At 39.7% G+C, this 21,351-nt stretch overlaps 1 protein-coding gene across 3 annotated transcripts in view; it reads left to right on the top strand.

Annotated features, from left to right (window-relative positions):
• The window catches only part of stxbp2 (syntaxin binding protein 2), a 65,360-nt gene that overhangs the window by 2,497 nt on the left and 41,512 nt on the right, over positions 1–21,351 (top strand). For 2 of the 3 annotated variants that reach the window (XM_072564211.1, XM_072564212.1), the window contains exon 2: positions 19,772–19,821. In XM_072564211.1, the coding sequence (XP_072420312.1) occupies positions 19,772–19,821 (50 nt within the window). Of the gene's footprint in view, positions 1–11,102; positions 11,180–19,771; positions 19,822–21,351 lie in introns of those variants that run through there. The other variant, XM_072564213.1, reaches the window with a different exon arrangement.

The following is a 21,351-nucleotide window of genomic DNA, read 5'->3' as shown; positions in this document are numbered from 1 at the left end:
CATCCAGCTGAAGCAACCAAGTCTATGTATGTTGTAAAAATGAAGACCGTGTCAGTAATCTCAAAGCATTAAAGTGTTAAGCATCAATCAGCTTAACAAAACGGCTATAGTATCTTTACAAATATCTGTAAGATGTTTGATAGTGCAGCACTGTTTCAAACACATTGGAAGTTTTGTAAGAATATTCATATGTGAAATTTGTAATGCTTTCACATGAAGTCTTTTGCAATAGTTTCCGGTATTCGTTGTTGGTGAAACTTTTCTGCTGTGAAGGTTAAAGTTGGCAGCACTTTTATCCCAGACTTTAATGATCATTGAGACTCCTTTTTGCTTTAAAGACTGTTTGTTCATTCCCATGTCATTTTGACTTCATCCTCGTGGCATGTCAAAGACCTATTTTATATCTTTTGAAATAGAGGAACTTGATTTTTCAACTGATATTTATAAATTGACTTTTCCTTCAATTTTTCTTAGAATTGGTTCAACTCCACAAACTAACAAGATGATTTCAGTTAGGTTTATTGGATAGTGATTGTTGTCTTTCCTCATGGTATAGCTGCTGTGGTTCATTGCACCCCAATCAATTGGTGTTGCTGGTTCAGTTGGGTTTTGTGATCCAATATTAGAACTTGTTTCCCTACATGTGACTTTAACCACCAATATTTTGCATGATCAGTTTATGATGATAAAAACGTTGCCACATACCAGGAAATGTTAATATTCTCAATGTTCACATTGCATATTACTCCTGAGTTTGGAACATCACAAACCTCTGGTAAACAGGCCAATTCCAAAAAGGAGCTGATGCCATTCAGACGTAGTAGTGAACATTGTTTCAAATGCAATATTTAGCTCGGCAACCCAATGGTTCTTAAAGGGTACGAATGTAAGAAACTGATGCATTACTTAGCTACATGAAGGGTTTGGAGGGATATTGCCCAGGACTGGCAGGTGCAACTAGTTTTAGTTTAGGATTACTTTTGGCATGGACTGGTTGAACTAAAGGGTCCGTTTCCATGCTGTATGACTCTCTTTGTAAACTACCCTGATATCCCAAAGCATTTTACAGTTCATTTATTTTCATTGTCACTTGTGTTTTGAAAGCAATTATTTTTAGAAGTGCAATACACATAAATGAGTTAAGAACTAAATTGTACTGAAATAGGCATTTTAACACAAGAAAATGTATTGTAACTTCCACAGTGGTGGACAGTATTTAGCCATTATCCTCTGCAGCCTGGATCTCCATTTCTGAACATATTTCTTTTCTTCAGGCTCCTTTTCTTGTATCCTTAAGATCTGCTCTTTGTTCATATTACTTCCTCTTATTTTCTTCCCTCTTCGTTATTTGCATTTCTGCTTCATTTGTATTCTTTAGCCACCAGCTTGTCATTCTCTGAAATGTATTTCTGCAAATGAATTTAATACAGGAGTCACTGCACAAGTGCTATCTTTGTGCCATCAGATGTGATGTTCTGGCATGGAGGGAAATGCTTTTAAGCAACCAATCTGTGGTTAACGAGTGTCACCCAGTGAGCTGTAACCTGCTTCTCTTCCCTCAAGTGTTGTGAATAATTAAGTACATTCAGCAGTTCAAACAAGATAGGTTGGCTTATACTTCAATTATTCTTGGAGTGAAAGTGACAGTAGAACTCATCTTACAAAAATGCAGCAGTATACAGTCTGTGGGAAGACATTTTACATTATTTGGTTTTGTATAGAGCATGTTCAACAAATGCTCAGTTGAAGACCACTCGAAGTTTTATATATTCCATGCTTCACTTTAGAATTTGAAGGAATTGGACAGTCGATTTAGCACTCCCAAATGATCCAAAAGTTTGCAGATCAAATAGCGGAGCTTGTTTTCATATAACTCTACAGGTGGTGTTCAGGTCTGTGGCAGTTACAGCATGCCATTCACAACTAGAGGTAGCACACAGTCAAATAGATTATTGCCGTGTGAGCATGTACATTGCATTATCTAGCCAAGGCCAGCAATGGCAATATAACTGCAGCCTCATACACTCTGTGGGTTCAGTGAAACTGATTTGGGTCGATTTATTTGCTTCTTTTTGAAATTGCATGCAGTCAGGAGAAGGTGAGGACTGGAGATCAGAGTTGAAAAATGTGTTGCTGGAAAAGCGCAGCAGGTCAGGCAGCATCTAAGGAGCAGGAGAATCGACGTTTCGGGCATAAGCCCTTCTTCTGCATGCAGTCAGACTAAGCAATAAAACCTATAAAGTTTTAGTATTAATATACCAAATCAAAAAACTGTCATTGTTTTGGTAAGCTTAAAATATTTAACTTACTCACAACCTTCTGGTTTTCCCAATTTTCTCTTTCTAATTCATTTGAGCGATGCTTCAAGCCTTTGTTCTGCTTTTAAGATCCGCTAAGTGCAGTGATTCACAGAGTAATATATTGCTTGTTTTTTTTTTGAAGGTTTGGAGTCTTGAATCATTCAGACTTGCACATAAATTAGATAGCCAATCCATTCTGGCATTGCAGCCTACTGAAGGTCAGGCAGAAAAAGACTAAGAAAAGTTTGGTTCATACTGGTCTGTATCATTTTGAGTTTTCTTGATCTAGCTTGACCAATACACTTGAGCTCCTAAGTTGCTTTGGAAGTTGTTGCAGAGATCGTGCTTACTAATGGCAGTTTAAGATATATGAAGCTTTGAAAAAATTACTACCTGTGAGTTACTCCTGATAATTTCTGATACCATGCAGTCCTTCTGTAATGTGGTAACTAGATTTCCCCCAATGATGGAGAGGCAATGACCTATGTAGGCTCAGTGTCATGTACTAAGTGATTTGTGTGTGTTACCACTTGTCTGAACAGAACTTCTGCTTTATTTATAGAATGACAACCATTATATAGGCAGATGATTTTGCGTGCTAGCCAATACTCTGAAATTCTATTTTTCTCTGTGCTTTTATCCTTTTTAATTGAACAGTTATTGTTTATTTAGTGTTATAATTTTGTACTTGGCAGCACTGAATTTTACTTGTCGTATTTCAGCCTAATTTTCCACTGTATTTGGATATCCCTGCACCCTTTTCAGTTTGCTCCTAATGGGTGGAACCTCTTATTCCTGTTTTTCATGGACAAGTGGTAAATGTTTTGTTTCTACCACTTCTTTAAAAGTCATTAGTTAATATCCTGAGCAACAAGTGTCTCAGCATTAATACTTCAGTCACCTTGATAAACATTTCCCACCAAGTCAGTGCATTTGAACGAACAAGGGGGCATAGCTTTAAATTAAGGGGGGGTAGATATAGGACTGATGTTAGGGGTAGGTTCTTCACTCAGCGAGTCGTAAGTTCATGGAATGCCCTGCCAGTAGCAGTAGTGGACTCTCCCTCTTTATGGGTATTTAAGCGGGCATTGGATAGGTATATGGAGGATAGTGGGTTAGTGTAGGTTAGGTGGGCTTTGATCGGCGCAACATCGAGGGCTGAAGGGCCTGTACTGCGCTGTATTCTTCTATGTTCTATCTCTTGTGCCCATTTACCCTGTGTGGGCGATTTTGTAATAACATAAAAATTATAATTTAGGAAATCTGTCTACTCTCTCTTTTGTGTGCAATGCGAAGAAATGGAGAAACAGGAAATGAATTTTCCTAATATTTTTAACTAAAGTAAGGTGTGCAAACCATGTTTGGTAGCTTGTGACTTGGACAGTAGAGAATCGGAGTAAAATTACCATAGTGCCAGTAGACCAGAAGGCTGCTGTCTCATTAGAGAGAGAGATGACTGATGGTGAGTTTACCCTATGGGTTACCACTTCTCAGATGAAGAGTAAGGTTGAGAAGATAGGCCTTCATGAGGAACTCAGCCACCATAGCAATTGAATCCATGCTGTTGGCATTACTTCATCACAAACCAGCTGTCCAGCTAACTGACCCCCTCAGGCCTGTGGTCTGCTTGGACAATGGCAACTTTACCTTAGAACGAGAATAAGTTTATCCTGGTCAGAGGGAAAGATACAACAGGATCCTGCAAAAGCAGTCTCAACCAAGACAGCTGGAACTCCTAATAGGTGGTATTATAGTCATACAATAGTTTACAACATAACAATTGGTGATCTTTTTAGGCTTCAGTAAATGACCAAAGCTGACACTTGTTGTTCCTTCATCAGAGTTGTATTGTGATGTATTATAGGAAAAATCCCATTTAAAGTGATAAATTTAAATGTATAATTTATCTTGTGCTGCCAGGTTTTTGTCTGCAGATTACTCCCATTGTCGCTATCCATATCAGTGAGCCACATAACATCACTCTTATATTCCAGATACAGGTTTACTAATGTTCAAGTAAATATTTAATGAAAATGTCACCATTGTTTAATTCTTAGTGATAGAATTGATGTGAACTGTAGGGGAGTTTTAACAAGTTATTTTCAGGAAGTTGAAGAAATGTTCAAATGTTAAAACCTTGTGTCACAAACCTGTTTCCTGTTTCTTCATTTTTGAGCATTGCAAGTAGCAAGCTAGTAAATAGAGTTCCTGAAGCACATTTTAAAGATGCTTGTGATTCTGTAAATACTTTGGTGTCATTCATCCGTATAAGATTAAACAGTTGAACCCTGCAAATCTGAAAATACTTAACTGATATTCCTCTCTTTACATTAACTGTTAACTCAGTTTTATTCTAAGGCCAGCACACAACATCAAGGGCCGATGTGTTATGCTTTCTACATAACTTGTCGATTCTCTCTAATGAGTTGATCAATTGGATAACATTGCACATTTCACATCTTTTTCCTTATTACTTTGTAATGAATGAGCTAGCAGAGAAGAAACATGATTCTGGCTTTTGAGTCATTAACTTTCTTTTAAAGGTTTATTCTATCCCATTAGCAATATTTAATATCCCTTTTGCTTTTAATGTCACAAACTTCATTGAGCATGATACTCTAGTAGCTTTTGAAATTCACTGCTATGTGCACTTAATCTCATAAATGCCATCAGTGTTGTTATAGCTCTAGTCCTTTCCCATTTGAGTTTTTTAGGAAGAGCATTTGGAGTTTTTAAGTGAATTTAGATTGGGTGCGTGCAAAAATATCTGTAGCTGATTATGACGCTGATCTTGCAACACTCTGTTCATTTAATTCATCACTTCAAATAAAAAAAAATGTAATATTGGCGCTTTTGTGCTGTCTGAACTTGATTTGGCATTTTTTATGAATATTTTATATTGGCTGCAAGTTGAGCAGAGTACAGTATCTTTGTATCTCAAATCAGGCCAGCCCACATTCCATCAGAATTAAAGTCTCCTGGTCAAAGCAGGCAGTGGTTGTTACTTGCAAGTTCTGAGCAGCCTCATAGTGTATGTAAGCAGATTGCTCCAATTTAGTGAACAGTGAGAAAGAATACTTTCATGCTATTCATCTCCTGGCTAAACCTTCTCATCCAAACTCATTGAAAGGAACTGTGATGGCCTTGACAGTTGTATTGTTTTTGGAAGTTGCCTAAAATGAAGTGTTATAGTCTAATCAAACCTAATGTTTTGCTCTTGGTGACTGAATGGTATATGAATTGGTAATTTCTACCTGAAAATATGGCTTTATCCAAGTCAAAATTAGCTGTTTTTCTACACTCTTTCCAGTTCAAATTAGTAGTAAAAAGGATTTACGACTACTCAGCTTGTTCTGTACACAAAGTTTCTCTGATAACACCCCTCCTACCCATAGCATAGCTAGTTTATTTGGTCTTTCTTTTTGAAAAGAAATATTCCTCGCCTGGGCTGGCCTGGCTTTATGTTGCAAAAGGACTGTCCTATAAATGGAGACAAAGGGAAATCATAGACATGTGGAGGGCTGTAATGCTGATTAGTAGCAACAATGCAAATCTGAAAATACTTAACTGATATTCCTCTCTTTACATTAACTGTTAACTCAGTTTTATTCATAAGGCCAGCACGCAACATCAAGGGCCAATGTGTTGTGCTGTACTGTTCTGTGTTCTATATTATACATAGTGTTTGCCCAAAAGATTTGCACTGAGCACAAGTGAGAGAATTCAAATCATAAATTGATTCTCTGCAGTTGGGACGAACCGAGCAAGTTCTACTCTCCTGCGCAGCATTTCACATGAAATATTTCACTGCTTCATCTGAAGGATACAGTTTAAAATGGCTTGAACCCTTGTCTGATGGATTGAATGGCTGCAGTGATTTTTAAGGTTTGGCATCCCATTCGTTACCTTCAGCATTCGCTGCTTTTGCCACCTGTGCACAGCGATTGCAATGTGTCATCTGCATTTTCACCAATGCTCTTTCCATGGTAACTTTCAACCCCATGATCTGCCCCACGTAGAATTTCTGAGGAAATTAATACCACCAACATCAATTTCTGTTCCAGCCACAACATTGTGATTTGCTGTTATATTGATGTTCCTTAACTCATTGGCTCGATATCCTGGAACTTTCTCTCGAACAGCGCTAATGGGGATTCCATCCACTTCAAGGGCTTCAAGAAGGCAGCTCACTACTGTCACCCTCCAGGACACTAAGGAAGAGTATTAAATACTGGCCTGGCCAACAATCACATGAACAAGTTTTTAAAAATAGCAGTAATTATCAGCTTTTCTAAGTGGCAGCAAGGAAATCCATTTTTATTATTGAGACTAAATGATTTTTGGTGGGGAATTTTAATGCTGTTTCCTGAAACAAAGGTGTGTGCGCATACTTGGAGTACGCCAGTATAAGCTTAAAGCACTGCTATCACAAGTTGTTGAGCTCAAAGTACGTTTGAAGTTGACTGTGATTTGAGACTTTTTTTGCCTGTTGACTACTTTTTTTTAGAAATGCAATCTCTTACATTACTAAGACCTGCATTCTTGAATGTGGATGAACTGCATTTTGTGCATTCCTGTCACCCATCTACCCCTCCCTACATCCCCTGGAGCACAGACGTGACAGTTATGAGGTTTGATATTGTGCTGGGGAGCTTTAGAGTTGGGTTACATGTGAGCTAAATGAATTCTTTTCATATTAATTGTTGGGGTGGAATGAAAATGAATCACTCGACACCTGGAGTCCTCTTCCAGCATCAGAGTTTATTGAAATTACCAGTGGGAAGAAGCCTTTGGAAATCCAGACGTTGCTGCAGTGGACAAAGAAAAGACAGACATTTTTATACATTTTTGTTTTCAGTTTGTCTTTAGCAATTACAGACTAATTATATTATAAATTAATTGCATAAACTTCCAATTAAGCCAATCATCTAACTGCATGGTTAGATATGGGTAGGCATGATTTTTCCTAGACACTCAGATCTCCCTTCCTAGTAGCTTTTGACAGTGGATACTGTATACAATCACATTCAAATGTGTTGATAACTGCACTCCTTCTCACAGTTGCTAACTGCATCGCATTAACTAGCTTATCAGTAAGTACCTTTTGAATTCTGTTATGCAATTTATTTTACATACTGTTCTCATTGGAGTTACAAAAGGATGCTAATTTTGTCCAGTTATTATAAAATTTGCAACATCAATTCTGATATGAAGTTAGTTATGCAGTTATAGCTAAGAACAGCTTCTTTCTCACTTGACCTTGGAAGGTTACACAAACATTATCTTGCAGCTGCAATTATAAATCTTTCTATTTGCATTTTGTAAATGGGTTTCCATCTTTATAGGATTTTTCAAAATGGCGTCTCTTGCATGCTTATTGTGCAGTTTTTGTGTGTATATGTTTGAAATCTATAACTATGGTTATCGGTAAATCTTAACAAAAACGAATAGATCTTTCCTACCACTTGTGACATATGAGTCAAATTTTGTACTTAATCAGTTTAGACCATCTGCATGCAGGGAGCTCTTATCTAATTATTTCTACACAAGCAACCACAGCTGCATATATAAGCTGTTACCTTGGATAGATCTACCTACAGAGCCATTAATCCAACTTGATGATTTGCTCCAAAACAAACTACGCCGAGCAAGCTATTCTAAGTTGAGTAAAACACTTAACCACGTGCAGCCATTTTAAGGTGCTATCCACCATAGGCAGCCCAACATTTTTGTAAAAACAAAGGAATATTAGTTTGAGTTTGGGAGGTTGAGAATTTTTTTATACAGCACAGAAAATGTTAAAGAGCTTGAGCACGCTGCCTACAAGAATGGTGGAGCAGAGAAGATTATTATTTCAAACTGGCCAGGCACTTGGGGGCTGTAACTTTCAGGGCGGGTGGGGGGCAGGGTAGAAGGAGGAAGTGGTGCCAACTGGATTGCTGTACAGAATGCTGGCATGGATACCATTAAGCTCATTGAGTCCTACGGTGCTGTAATTCCAGCGACTTAGACCATAAAATGTAGGAGCTAAACTCGGCTGTTTAGTCTGTGAAGTGCTCTGCCATTCAATGACATCATGGGACATCATGGCAACAAACACATCGACCTGGACCCAATATACCGGCCACTGCAGCGGACAGCTGGAACTGACAACCGGAAGCGGCAGAGACAAGCCACTATAAATGCCGGAGGAAACATCACAGAAGCGCTTCACAGGAGGCACCCAAGCACTGAAGATGTCACCCATATAGGGGACGAAACGTTTGCAACACAAATTCCCAGCTCGGCGAACAGAACCACAACAACGAGCACCCGAGCTACAAATCTTCTCCCAAACTTTGAATGGGTAATCTGTTAATCCTTAATGCCACTTACCTGCCTTTCTCCCTTAACTCTCTTGATTCCCTTACTGATTTGAAAAAAATCTAACTTCAACCTTGAATCTACTTTATGATCTAGTCTCCATAGATTTGCTACCTTCCTAGTTTAAAATAATTCCTCCAAATCTTAAAAACTTTGTACTTCCCCTTTACTACTACTACTACTTGTGTAGTCCTTCTGAGAAGTATTGTAGCATCTCAAAACGGTGCGAATTCTTTTAAATCACAAAAATGCTTGTATTCTGTGACTTTTTTTTCCCCCAAAAACCAGAATAACCTTTCTTCTGTGTGGTAGCATTAATGATACTCGCAATAATATAATATGCTGTGTGTGTGTGTGAGACTGCATTTGATCTAAAGGTCCCAGGTTTGGTTCCTCGTCTGACTTGAGTTAACTGGTCTCATTGTGGTTATGGTTAAAACCATACATCTTACTCATGGCACTCTTGGAAGGGAGCAGCAGCAAGAGGGCCCCAATGTGTGAAGATGTGCTTGGTAATGGATTAAAACTGTTGAATTAACTTTTGGACTGCTCTTCATATTCTGCGGTATAGCTTCTCCATAAACAATGGTTGCCTGGACGGTTGCTGCTTATGTTATTTTCCATGCCCATGCAAGCCTTTGAATTTCGCAGAAAAAAAATTCTGACATGAGCAATATGGAGTTTTACAGTTTCTGCAATACAGGGGCATCACGTGCACACACACGGACAGACGTGCATGCATGCATGCTCAGACTGCATGCTAACACACAGAAACGGGCTCATTTCTTCCCCCGTCCTGTAACTGAGTGTGAGGATTGTCAGGAGATGAGCAGTTGAAGACAGGGTTGTGCTTTGCTGTGGTAATTCATGACTGACTTATAATGCATTTTTTTTCTGAGCATGCTAATGAATGGTTACTGAATACTGTTGTTTTTGCCTAATTACTCCCTATTTGCCCCAGCTTGTTGATTTTCAAAGTGTTGGATTCTCTGATCAGGGTTTACAGGTGTCTGCAATTTAGTCATTTTATTTTCCTGATAAACAGCAGTTATTGAAGACGGGAAGTTTGAACTGGCCTTGTGTAATTTCCTGGACTGTAATAAACTTTGGAGTATTGTCTTATTGTCAAATTTCTTCAGACCTTGACAGAAGTTCACAATGTAGTCTCTCAAATATGACACAAAAAATGTCTACACAGGGTGTGTGTTAAATTATAGTGCAGCCTTTTCAATAAATGGGTTGACCAGCTTGTTGCAAGCTAACTGTTAAACTGTGTTCAACCTGCTCTTATTTGAGGACTTGCTGTTCAAATGCAGCTAGAAACAAGTGGAGTTACCACCAAAACTGCCCATTCAAAATGGCCAACTTCAAAAATCCGTTCTCCAAGGAGTGAGTTTGTTTTAATCAGTCAGTTGCCAACGTTATCAGTTAAAATTTCAATAAATCTAATTTGGTTCAGAGCTAAGTTTCTGTTTTATTGGTTTTGATAATTTTATTAAGGCTTAGGGATATTGTGAAACCCAATAATATGATTTCATGTTGCAAGTAAGTTAAACATCTTAATGATGTCTGCGCTGATAATTAACTCTTTGTCTCACACTGCAGAGTTTAGCTAAACTATATTACCTGTTCTTCCTCCAGCCTCTAATTTTGTAATGTGCAAAATGAGACTTTACTCTGTTACATTTAATTAGATGTTTAATTTCCCTAATGTTAGACTACATTCATTTTCAATTAACACTGCAAATTTGATATTATATGGTTGCACTTTCTCAATTGTGTTAAATTGAATTTTGGCCAATTTTGATTTTTTTTTTCCAAATCCCTTTTGGAAAAAGTAGACTCTTGCTGTTTGTTGGGTACTGGCTGGTTAGCCATCCTTCAGTGTCCAATCAATCCTCATTAATCCCAAGTAGTGGTTGTCAGTATGTTACTTAACCATAGAGAACATTCTAACCAAAACTGAAAAACATATCCATGTCTCATATGATGACCACACAGTGATCATTTAACAGCAGCCAAGCAATGGTGGTGGTGGTAGTAGTGATAGTATGATCTATAACCTTAGAGCTACTTGGATCATTAATTAGTAAAAGCTTTAGAATAAATAATTTCACAACGTTTGATGCAAAGGTAGCATGCCAGTAGTCCATATGTGTAAGGTTAATTTGGGTTAATTGCAGTAGCCGACTGTGTGAGAAACTATGGGTTAGTCTGATTTGTTGGGAAACTGCTGCTGAAAAGCAGTTTAGCTTAAATGAAAGGAATTAAGTATGGCAAGTTTGGGTTTTGTAGCCTCTTCGACTTTGTCGGCATGAGTAAAATTGCCTAGTTTTAGCAGGCCTAAGTCATCAGGTTCCAAAATGGCTATCTGCATGTAGCTGGATCTGTGCTGCTAAAGTTTTTTTCTTGTAGGACTACTGCTTTGTATCACAGATGATACTGGAAAGGAGAGCAAAAATCTCAACCGAGAATTTTTGAGAGCTGAAAACTTGGGATTAGCAGTGGTTGCAAAGGTAAGGAGGAGCAAATACTGTGGAAATAAAAAGGGCAGGTGGCGGACGTAGAACTTTTGTCTGCACAGGACAGAAGGCCATTGGAGGTTTACAAGGATCAGAGTGATAGACAGGTATTTTGCACAGAATTATGTTAGAGGTTGCATGGTTTTGAATATTTGATTTTATTTAGGCTGCAGATTGGGAAGCAATTGAGAATGAATTTCAGTCCCTTATAAAAACAGTGTGATAGTTGCTGGGTATATCCACATTAGATTCCAAAGGAGTTTTTCTCTCCGTTTTAGTAAGGTTTCTGTTTACATGTTAGAAATAAAAAAATGGCCTGTTATAAAATAAGCAGCATTTGTCCTGACTAAAACTAGGATCCAAACCTGTATTAGAATGAACTGCACTGTTTTTCTTATTCCCTTTGCCTGAATATGTTGATTCCTGTTGGGAATCCTCCATCTGAGACATAGACAACACAGACAAATGTCATTTATCATACTTAATTCATCATTATGGGGGCTGAGGTGATGAGATTCAGTAGGCCTGGGCTGTCTAACCCATGAACTGAAGGTATTCTGATAATGTTTTAAAATTTTTTCCAACTGGTTTGCCCTGTTTGAATTTTGTGGTGAAAATGTGTTGCTGGAAAAGCGTAGCAGGTCAGGCAGCATCCAAGGAGCAGGAGAATTGACGTTTCAGGCATAAGCCCTTATTCAGGCCTGGATGTCTGAAAAAATTAATTTTAGAACTATTGTTTCATTTGTAGGCTATTGCTATGTCATAATTCTTAGATTTGTATTGTCGTTAATGTGCAAACTAGCGGGCATATTGATCTGCCATTAGTAGGCTATTTGGAAAGTATTGCAACTAAACTACTTCATATCCTTGTGAACTATTTACGTTTGCTTGTGTTTCAGCCAGGAACGTTGGTTAAATGTTGGCTATGGGAGCGTGATTCCCCATCCAGGTGTTGAGCCCAGTAATAGAACATTGGTTCCACAGCACAATACAAAGGGCTGAAGGGCCTGTACTGCGCTGTAATGTTCAATGTGAAACCCACCTATCCTACACTATTCCACTTTCATCCATATGTTTATTCAATGACCATTTAAATGCCCTTAAAGTTGACGAGTCTACTACTGTTGCAGGCAGTGCATTCCAAGCCCCTACTACGGAGTAAAGAAACCACCTCTGACATCTGTCCTATATTTATCACCCCTCCATTTTAAAGCTGTGTCCCCTTGTGTAAGCCATCACCATCCATATACTGCCCAAAGCATGCTCCCACCTAAAGTTTTCTGATTCAGTATGTGGATATACCGACTAGAGAATGTGCAAAACTTGACCTACTCTTGGGAAATAAGGCAGGGCAGGTGACTGAGCTGTCAGTGGGGGAGCACTTTGGGGCTAGTGACAATAATTCTATTTGTTTTAAAATAGTGATGGAAAAGGATAGACCAGATCTAAAAGTTGAAGTTCTAAATTGGAGAAAGGCCAATTTTTATGGTATTGGGCAAGAATGGCACGGTGGCACAGTGGTTAGCACTGCTGCCTCACAGCGCCAGAGACCCAGGTTCAATTCCCGCCTCAGGTGACTGACTATGTGGAGTTTGCACATTCTCTCCGTGTCTGCGTGGGTTTCCTCCGGGTGCTCCGGTTTCCTCCCACAGGTTAGGTGAACTAGCCACGCTAAGTTACCCGTAGTGTTAGGTGCAGGCTAAATGTAGGGGAATGGGTCTGGGTCGGTGTGGACTTGTTGGGCCAAAGGGCCTGTTTCCACACTAATCTAAACTTTCAACTAGCTCAACACTACTTTTCCTCACCAGCTTTTGTCTGCTGTGGGGACTCCACTCTTTGTGATCTGAGAAACATCCCAATTACTGATGTGACTGAATATGGGCAAGATCTGAATGTTGGAATTTGGCTAGGAGAATCGATGTTTTGGACAAAAGTCTTTCATCAGGACTGAAGGGCTTTTGTTGGAAACGTCCATTTTTCTGCTCCTCAGATGCTGCCTGTCCTGCTTCCTTTTCCAGCACCACACTTTTTCAACTCTAACCTCCAGCATCTGCAGTCCTCACTTTTGCCTATAAGAATATGGCTCCTAATCTAAGCTCAGCTAAATAATCATCTGCTCTTATTCTACACTTTGGTTAAGTTCCCAATGTGCAATTATAAGTCAAAATAGTTGGTTGTATGAGAGCTCCACTTTTTAATCTTTGAGTTGCGCTTCTTACACAGTCAGTAGAGAACTGCCTCCAGTTCATTATTACCACTGCATTTCAATGACTGTATTTGTAACAACATTCAGAAGTGATTAAGATGTACCAGTTTTGCTTTTTGCTGATCAGCCTTTAAAATGTCTACATTTTCAGAGCACTTCTGGATAATTGCATCTTAATGCTTATAATCTGACTGTCTTTAATATTATGTCACACCATAATATTTCAAGGGAATTGTTCAAATATTGAGCTTCTCCAAGAGGAGACAGGTTGTTGGTATTAAGACAAATTTTATAAGGATGTTGCTGGGGTTGGAGGGTTTAAGATACAGGGAGAGGCTGACTAGGCTGGGGCTATTTCCTCCGGAGCATCGGAGGCTGAAGGGTGCCTTTGGAGGTCTATAAGATCACAAGGGGCATAGATAGGGTGAATAGTCAAGGTCTATTTCCCAGAGTAGGGGAGTCCAAACCTTGAGACCATCGGTTTAAAGGAAGGGGGAAAAGACTTAGAAAGGATCTGAGGGCCAACTTTTTCACGGAGGGTGGTTCGTGTATTGAATGAGCTGCCACAAAGTAGAGGAGGCTAGTACATTTACAACATTTAAAAGGCATCTGATGGGTATATGAATGGGAAGGGTTTAGAGGGATATGGGTTGGCAAAATGGGGTTAGATCAATTTTGGATATCTGGTTGGCATGGATGAGTTGGACCGAAGGGTCTGTTTCCATGCTGTATAACTCTGACTCTAAGTGGCTTCTTCTCCATTACTGTTTGTTAAAATGAGGAATTAATTTAACCTTTTACATAATACACTTACAAGTATGAATAAAACACTTTCTATGATTTATGTATTATTAATTATAAATGACAGCTCAATAAGTTGAACTAGCAGCAATCCTCTGAGATTTCACAATGTGTGCAATACATGTAATAATGCAAATTCTCTATAAATCTAGCAATATGCTCTAACTGGTTGTTGAATTTTAAATGATGACTATTGGTAAAACATTTTACTACTTGAACTGTAGAGTGCCATGTTTACACTTTTTATTTCTTCTTGTCCATTAGGTTTTATGAAGTCAGTGATTCTAATCTGGTCCCCTCATTCTATCTAGAACATTACAGCACACTACAGGCCATCCGGCCCTCGATGTTGTGCTGAGCTGTGAAACTGATCTGAAGCCCACCTAACCTACACTATTCCATTCTCATCCATATGCCTATCCATTGACCATTTAGATGCCCTTAAAGTTGGCGAGTCTGCTACTATTGCAGTCAGGGCTTTGCACGCCCCTACTACTCTTGAGTAAGGAAACTATCTTTGACATCTGTCCTATATCTATCACCCCACAATTTAAAGCGGTATCCCCTCGTGCTCGCCATCGCCATGTGAGGAAAAAGTCTGTCCATTCTATCTAACCTTCTGATTATCTTTTATGTCTCAATTAAGTCACCTCTCGACCTTCTCTCTAATGAAAATAGCCTCATGTTCCTCATAAGACCTCCCCTCCATACCAGGCAACATTCTGATAAATCTCCTCTGAACCCTTTCCAAAGTTTCCACATCCTTCCTACAGTGTGGTGTCTAGAGCTGTGCACAGTACTCCCAAGTGTGGCCACACCAGTGTTTTGTACAGCTGCAGCATGACCTCTTGGTTCCAAAACTCAATTCTCCTAGCAATAAATGCTAGCGTACTGTATGCCTCCTTAACAATCCTATCAATGTGGGTGACAGTTTTCAAGGATCTATGTACCTGGACACCGTGATCTCTCTGCTCATCTACACTACCAAGAATCTTGTCATTAGCCCAATACTCTGCATTCCTGTTACTCCTTCCAAAGTGAATGCCTTCACACTTTACCGCATTAAACTCCATTTGCCACCCCTCAGCTCAGCCCAGCCCTGCAATTTATCTATGACCCTCTGTAACCTACAACATCCTTTGGCACTATCCTCAACTCTACCGACCTTAGTGTCATTTGCAAATTTACTAACCCATCCTTCTATGCCTTCATCCAAGTCCGTTCTAACAATGAGAAACAGCAGTGGACCCAAAGCAGATCCTTGTGGTAAACCACTAGTAACTGAACTCCAGGCTCGACGTTTCCAATCAACAGCCACAAGCTGTTGTCTTACAGCTAGCCAATTTCTCATCAAAATCGCCCTCAATCCAATGCCTCTATTTTGTGCAATAGCCTACTGTGGGGACCTTTATCAAATACCTTGCTGAAATCCATATACACCACATCAACCGCTTTACCCTCATGCACCTGTTTAGTCATCTTCATGTGAGGCACAACTTAACCTTCTCAAAACCATGTTGACTATCCCTATTCAAATTATTCCTTTCCAGATGATTATAAATCCTACCTCTTATAACCCTTTCCAACTCTTTGGAATCTCTTTTGGGGTAGAAGTGACCTGTACAAGAAGGACTGATTGCACCTAAATTGGAAGGGTACTAATATACTGGCAGTGAAATTAGCTAGAACTGCTTGGGAGAATTTAAACTAGTAAGGTTGGCGGTTGGGACCCAGGGAGATAGTGAGGAAAGAGATCGATCTGAGACGAGTATAGCTAAGAACAGAAGTGGGTCAAACAGTCAGGGCAGGCAGGGACAAGGTAGGACTAATAAATTAAATTGCATTTATTTCAATGCAAGGGGCCTAACAGGGAAGGCAGATGAACTCAGGGCATGGTTAGGAACATGGGACTGGGATATCATAGCAATTACAGAAACATGGCTCAGGGATGGGCAGGACTGGCAGCTTAATGTTCCAGGATACAAATCCTACAGGAAGGATATAAAGGGACGCAAGAGAGATGGGGGAGTGGCATTTTTGATAAGGACTAGCATTACAGGTGTACTGAGGGAGGATATTTCCAGAAATACATCCAGGTAAGTTATTTGGGTGGAACTGAGAAATAAGAAAGGGATGATCACCTTATTGGGATTGTATTATAGACCCCTCAAATAGTCAGAGGGAAATTGAGAAACAAACTTGTAAGGAGATCCCAACTATCTGTAAGAATAATAGGGTAGTTATGGTAGGGGATTTTAACTTTCCAAACATCGACTGGGACTGCCATAGTGTTAAAGGTTTAGATGGAGAGGAATTTAAGTGTGTACAAGACAATTTTCTGATTCAGTATGTGGATGTACCTACTAGAGAATGTGCAAAACTTGACCTACTCTTGGGAAATAAGGTAGGGCAGGTGACTGAGGTGTCAGTGGGGGAGCACTTTGGGGCCAGTGACCATAATTCTATTAGATTTAAAATAGTGATGGAAAAGGATAGACCAGATCTAAAAGCTGAAGTTCTAAATTGGAGAAAGGCCAATTTTGATGGTATTAGGCAAGAACTTTCGAAAGCTGATTGGAGGCAGATGTTTGCAGGTAAAGGGACGGCTGGAAAGTGGGAAGCCTTCAGAGATGAGATAACAAGAATCCAGAGAGAGTATATTCCTGTCAAGGTGAAAGGGAAGGCTGGTAGGTATAGGGAATGCTGAATGACTAAAGAAATTGAGGGTTTGGTTAAGAAAAAGGAAGCATATATCAGGTACAGACAGGAAAAATCAAGTGAATCCTTAGAGTATAAAGGAAGTAGGAGTATACTTAAGCGGGAAATCAGGAGGGCAAAAAGGGGACAGGAGATAGTTTTGGCAAATAGAATTAAGGAGAATCCAAAGGGTTTTTACAAATATATTAAGGACAAAAGGGTAACTAGGGAGAGAATAGGGCCCCTCAAAGATCAGCATCTAATGTGTAGAGCCACAGAAAATGGGGGTGATACTAAATTAATATTTTGCATCAGTATTTACTGTGGAAAAGGATATGGAAGATAATAGACTGTAGGGAAATAGATGGTGACATCTTGCAAAATGTCCAGATTAGAGGAGGAAGTGCTGGATGTCTTAAAATGGTTAAAAGTGGATAAATCCCCAGGACCTGATCAGGTGTATCCAAGAACTCTGTGGGAAGCGAGAGAAGTGATTGCTGGGCCTCTCGCTGAGATATTTGTATTGTCGATAGTCACTGGTGAGGTGCCGGAAGACTGAGATTGGCAAATGTGGTGCCACTGTTTAAGAAGGGTGGTAAGGACAAGCCAGGGAACTACAGACCAGTGAGCCTGACCTCAGTGGTGGGCAAGTTGTTGGAGGGAATCCTGAGGGACAGGATGTACATGTATTTAGAAAGGCAAGGACTGATTCGGGATGGTCAGCATGGCTTTGTGCATGGGAAATCATGTCTCACAAACTTGATTGAGTTTTTTTTGAAGAAGTAACAAAGAGGATTGAGGGCAGAACAGTAGATGTGATCTAGAAGGACTTCAGTAAGGCGTTCGATAAGGTTCCCCATGGGATACTGATTAGCAAGGTTAGATCTCATGAAATACAGGGAGAACTGGCCATTTGGATACAGAACTGGTTCAAAGGTGGAAGACAGAGGGTGGTGGTGGAGGGTTGTTTTTCAGACTGGAGGCTTGTGACCAGTAGAGTGCCACAAGAATCTGTGCTAGACCCTCTACTTTTTGTCATTTACATAAATGCTTTGGATGGGAGCATAAGAGGTACAGTTAGTAAGTTTGCAGTTGACACCAAATTGGAGGTGTAGTGGACAGAGAAAAGGGTTACCTCCGATTACAACCGGATCTGGACCAGATAGACCAATGGGCTGAGAAGTGGCTGATGGAGTTTAATTCAGATAAATGCGAGCTGCTCCATTTTGAGAAAGCAAATCTTAGCAGGGCTTATACACCTTAATGGTAAGGTCCGAGGGAGTGTTGCTGAACAAAGAGATCTTGGAGTACAGGTTCATAGCTCCTTGAAAGTGGAGTCGCAGGTAGATAGGATAGTGAAGAAGGCGTTTGGTATGCTTTCTTTTATTGGTCAGAGTATTGAGTACAGGGGTTGGGAGGTCATGTTGTGGCTGTACAGGATATTGGTTAGGCCACTGTTGGAATATTGCATGCAATTCTGGTCTCTTTCATATTGGAAAGATGTTGTGAAACTTGAAAGAGTTCAGAAAAGATTTACAAGGATGTTGCTAGGTTGGAGGATCTGAGCTACAGGGAGAGGCTGGGGCTGTTTTCCCTGGAGTGTCGGAGGCTGAGGGGTGACCTTATAGAGGTTTACAAAATTGAGGGGCATGGATAGGATAAATGGACAAAGTCTTTTCCCTGGGGTCAGGGAGTCCAGAGCTAGAGGGCATAGGTTTAGGGTGAGAGGGGAAAGATATAAGAGACCTAAGGGGCAATTTTTCACGCAAATGGTACATATATGGAATGAGCTGCCAAGAGGAAGTGATGAAGGCTGGTACAATTGCAACATTTTATAGGCATTTGGATGGGTATATGAATAGGAAGGGTTTGGAGGGATATGGTGCCGCGTGCTGGCAGGTGGGACTAGATTGGGTTGGGATATCTGATTGGCGTGGACGGGTTGGACTGAAGGGTCTGTTTCCATACTGTACATCTCTATGACTCTATGACTTTACCCACAGCTGAAGTAAGGCTTCCTGGACTAGAATTATCAGGGTTGTCTCTACTCCCCTGCTATCCTCCAGTTTTCTGGTGCTATCCCTGTAGACAATGACAACATAAAGATCTAAGCCCAAGGCTCGGCAATCTCCTCCCTGGCTTCATAGATAATCCTTGGATAAATCCCATTGAGCCCAGGGGATGCATCTATTTTTACCCTTTCCAGAATGGTTAACACCACCTCCTTTTGAATCTCAATCCCATCTAATCTAGTGGCCTGTATTTCCATATTCTCCTTGATAGAGTTGTCTTTTTCAAATTATTCATTCAGTGCATTCCGTATCTCTACTGACTCCCTGCACAACCTCCCACTATTATCCTTGATTGGCCCTTCTCTTATTCCTGTTATTCTTTTATTCCTGATATACTTGTAGAAAGCCTTACCTATCCGCCAATTACTTCTCATGTCCCCTCCTGGCTCCTTGTAGCGCTCCTTTTTTTTTTAGGTCTTTCCTGGCTAACGTGTAACTCTCAAGCCTCCTAACTGAGCCATCACATCTCCTAACATAAGCCTCGTTACTCTTGACAAGAGATTCAATTTCCTTAGTAAACCACTGCTCCCATGCTGGACAACTTCCTCCCTGCCTGACAGGTACATACTTCTCAAGGATCCACAGTAGCTGTTCCTTGAATAAGCTGCACATTTCAATGATCTATTTGTTGCTTGTCATATTTGTATTTTGATTGAAGGACTTAACTGATCCAGGGCTGTGCTTTATTTATTTATTTCTGTTTAATATGGCACGTATCCTCTTTACACTACTATATAAAGACAGGAAAATAAACATTACCCCATAAATACTTTTCTTATGATCTCAACTGGAGTTTTTCTTTTCTTGTAGAAATTTTAACTGGGGTGATCAAGAATCTGAAGAAGGATGGAGAGTGGAAGGTATGTAATACCTATTTGGACCTGAATACTTTCAGCTTGGAGAAGGAAAGAGAAATGATTCATCTTCAGGCAGTTTATTTTGTGTGTTTGGACTTACTCAATGGTTCAAGTACCAGTATCAAAATCTGGCATAAGAATAATTTGGACCTTGTTAGTGATGTTAGGCAGTTGGATGCTGTTTCCAATCATAAGCTTGTTGTGCCATCCTTTGGAAAAAATTAGTGCTTGAATTTACAGTAACATTTCTATGGGCTCATGTAATTTACATTTTGCATGGAGTGTGAATATTCCAAGCAATTGAGCTGTGGTCAGTGCCTTGATTTGTTTAATCTCCAATCAGAGTTGATCTTGGAAGGAAGTGCCTTGCAAATCTGACATTGCAATAAGTTAAGTACAATCTCTGTATCCTTAGCTTGAATGCTAGGTGGCACAGGGTGATAAATCTTTGGCAGTAATTAATAGCTTGGCAGAGTGTTGTCAGTGTTTGCTTAAATCAGATATGGTATTTACACTTTTCAAAAGCTCATTGTTATACGATGCATGAAATGCTGATACCTGAGCCATAAATTCCTCAAAGCTTATATAAATTATTGCTTAGAGTAAGTGTACCAGGTCTTCAAAATGTAACAGGGTAGAAGCAAGTCATTCTCAATCCCAAGGGACTGCCTAAGAAGAGGAGGACCAGTTAAGAATCCCAGAAATTCCAAGACTTATAGGAGGGCAAAATAGAGTAGATAAAATTCAGAACAGATAAGTGGAAGGTATTAGCATTGAAAAAGAATGAAAAATGTGCATTCAGCTCACCTGCTTAGTTCAAAATAATTCATTGAAAGATCTGCAAACGGAAAATGTACTTCAGTTTTCCCAATCAATGCAGCTAATACTCGTAAGGCAGGTGGGTCTGCTGTGTGCTCAGAGCACTAAAACTTGGTTAATAAACTTCATCCACAAGGGAAAAGGATGTCAGCTCCAGTCTTACTGACTGGCTTGGATCCAGATTGAGAGAGACAGGTCTCTGTTTAAAGCACAGTTGCTGAAAGTTTGTAATGTTGTGATTGGTGTGATCCAAAAGAAGCCTCTTCTGAGGATATGGTGCATCTAATGCTCCATACCTCCCTCCCCTCTTCCCAGTCCAACAGTAGTGCTAGCAGGCTAAGAAATGAGTGGATATGGAAACCTCAGACTATCAATCTCATGAGTTAAATAAGCGATTCATTCAGTGCCAATAGAAAAATAAACTATATTGAATGTTTTAAGTTTTTTTGAAATGCAGGACAAGCTGGCAATGAACAAGTATTATCTTAAAGTAGTTTTTGCAGTGACTAACTTCTGTGTGGGATAAAAAGCAGGAAATGTAATGAAAGCTATGGGAGAAATAAAACAGACCAAATGATACCCCTCATTCTCATTGATATTGGTACATAGACAAAATTGCAAATGCCGGTCTCTTTATTCTGTAACTATGAAGTCTAGTTTGTATTCTGGGATACTTTTATTCCTCTGCCCCACCAAATAAGTACCTCCCTATTC

The sequence above is a fragment of the Chiloscyllium punctatum genome, chromosome 46, assembly GCF_047496795.1.
Source record: "Chiloscyllium punctatum isolate Juve2018m chromosome 46, sChiPun1.3, whole genome shotgun sequence".
Classification (NCBI taxonomy): domain Eukaryota; kingdom Metazoa; phylum Chordata; class Chondrichthyes; order Orectolobiformes; family Hemiscylliidae; genus Chiloscyllium; species Chiloscyllium punctatum.
This window is presented reverse-complemented; position numbering and strand designations above follow the sequence as displayed.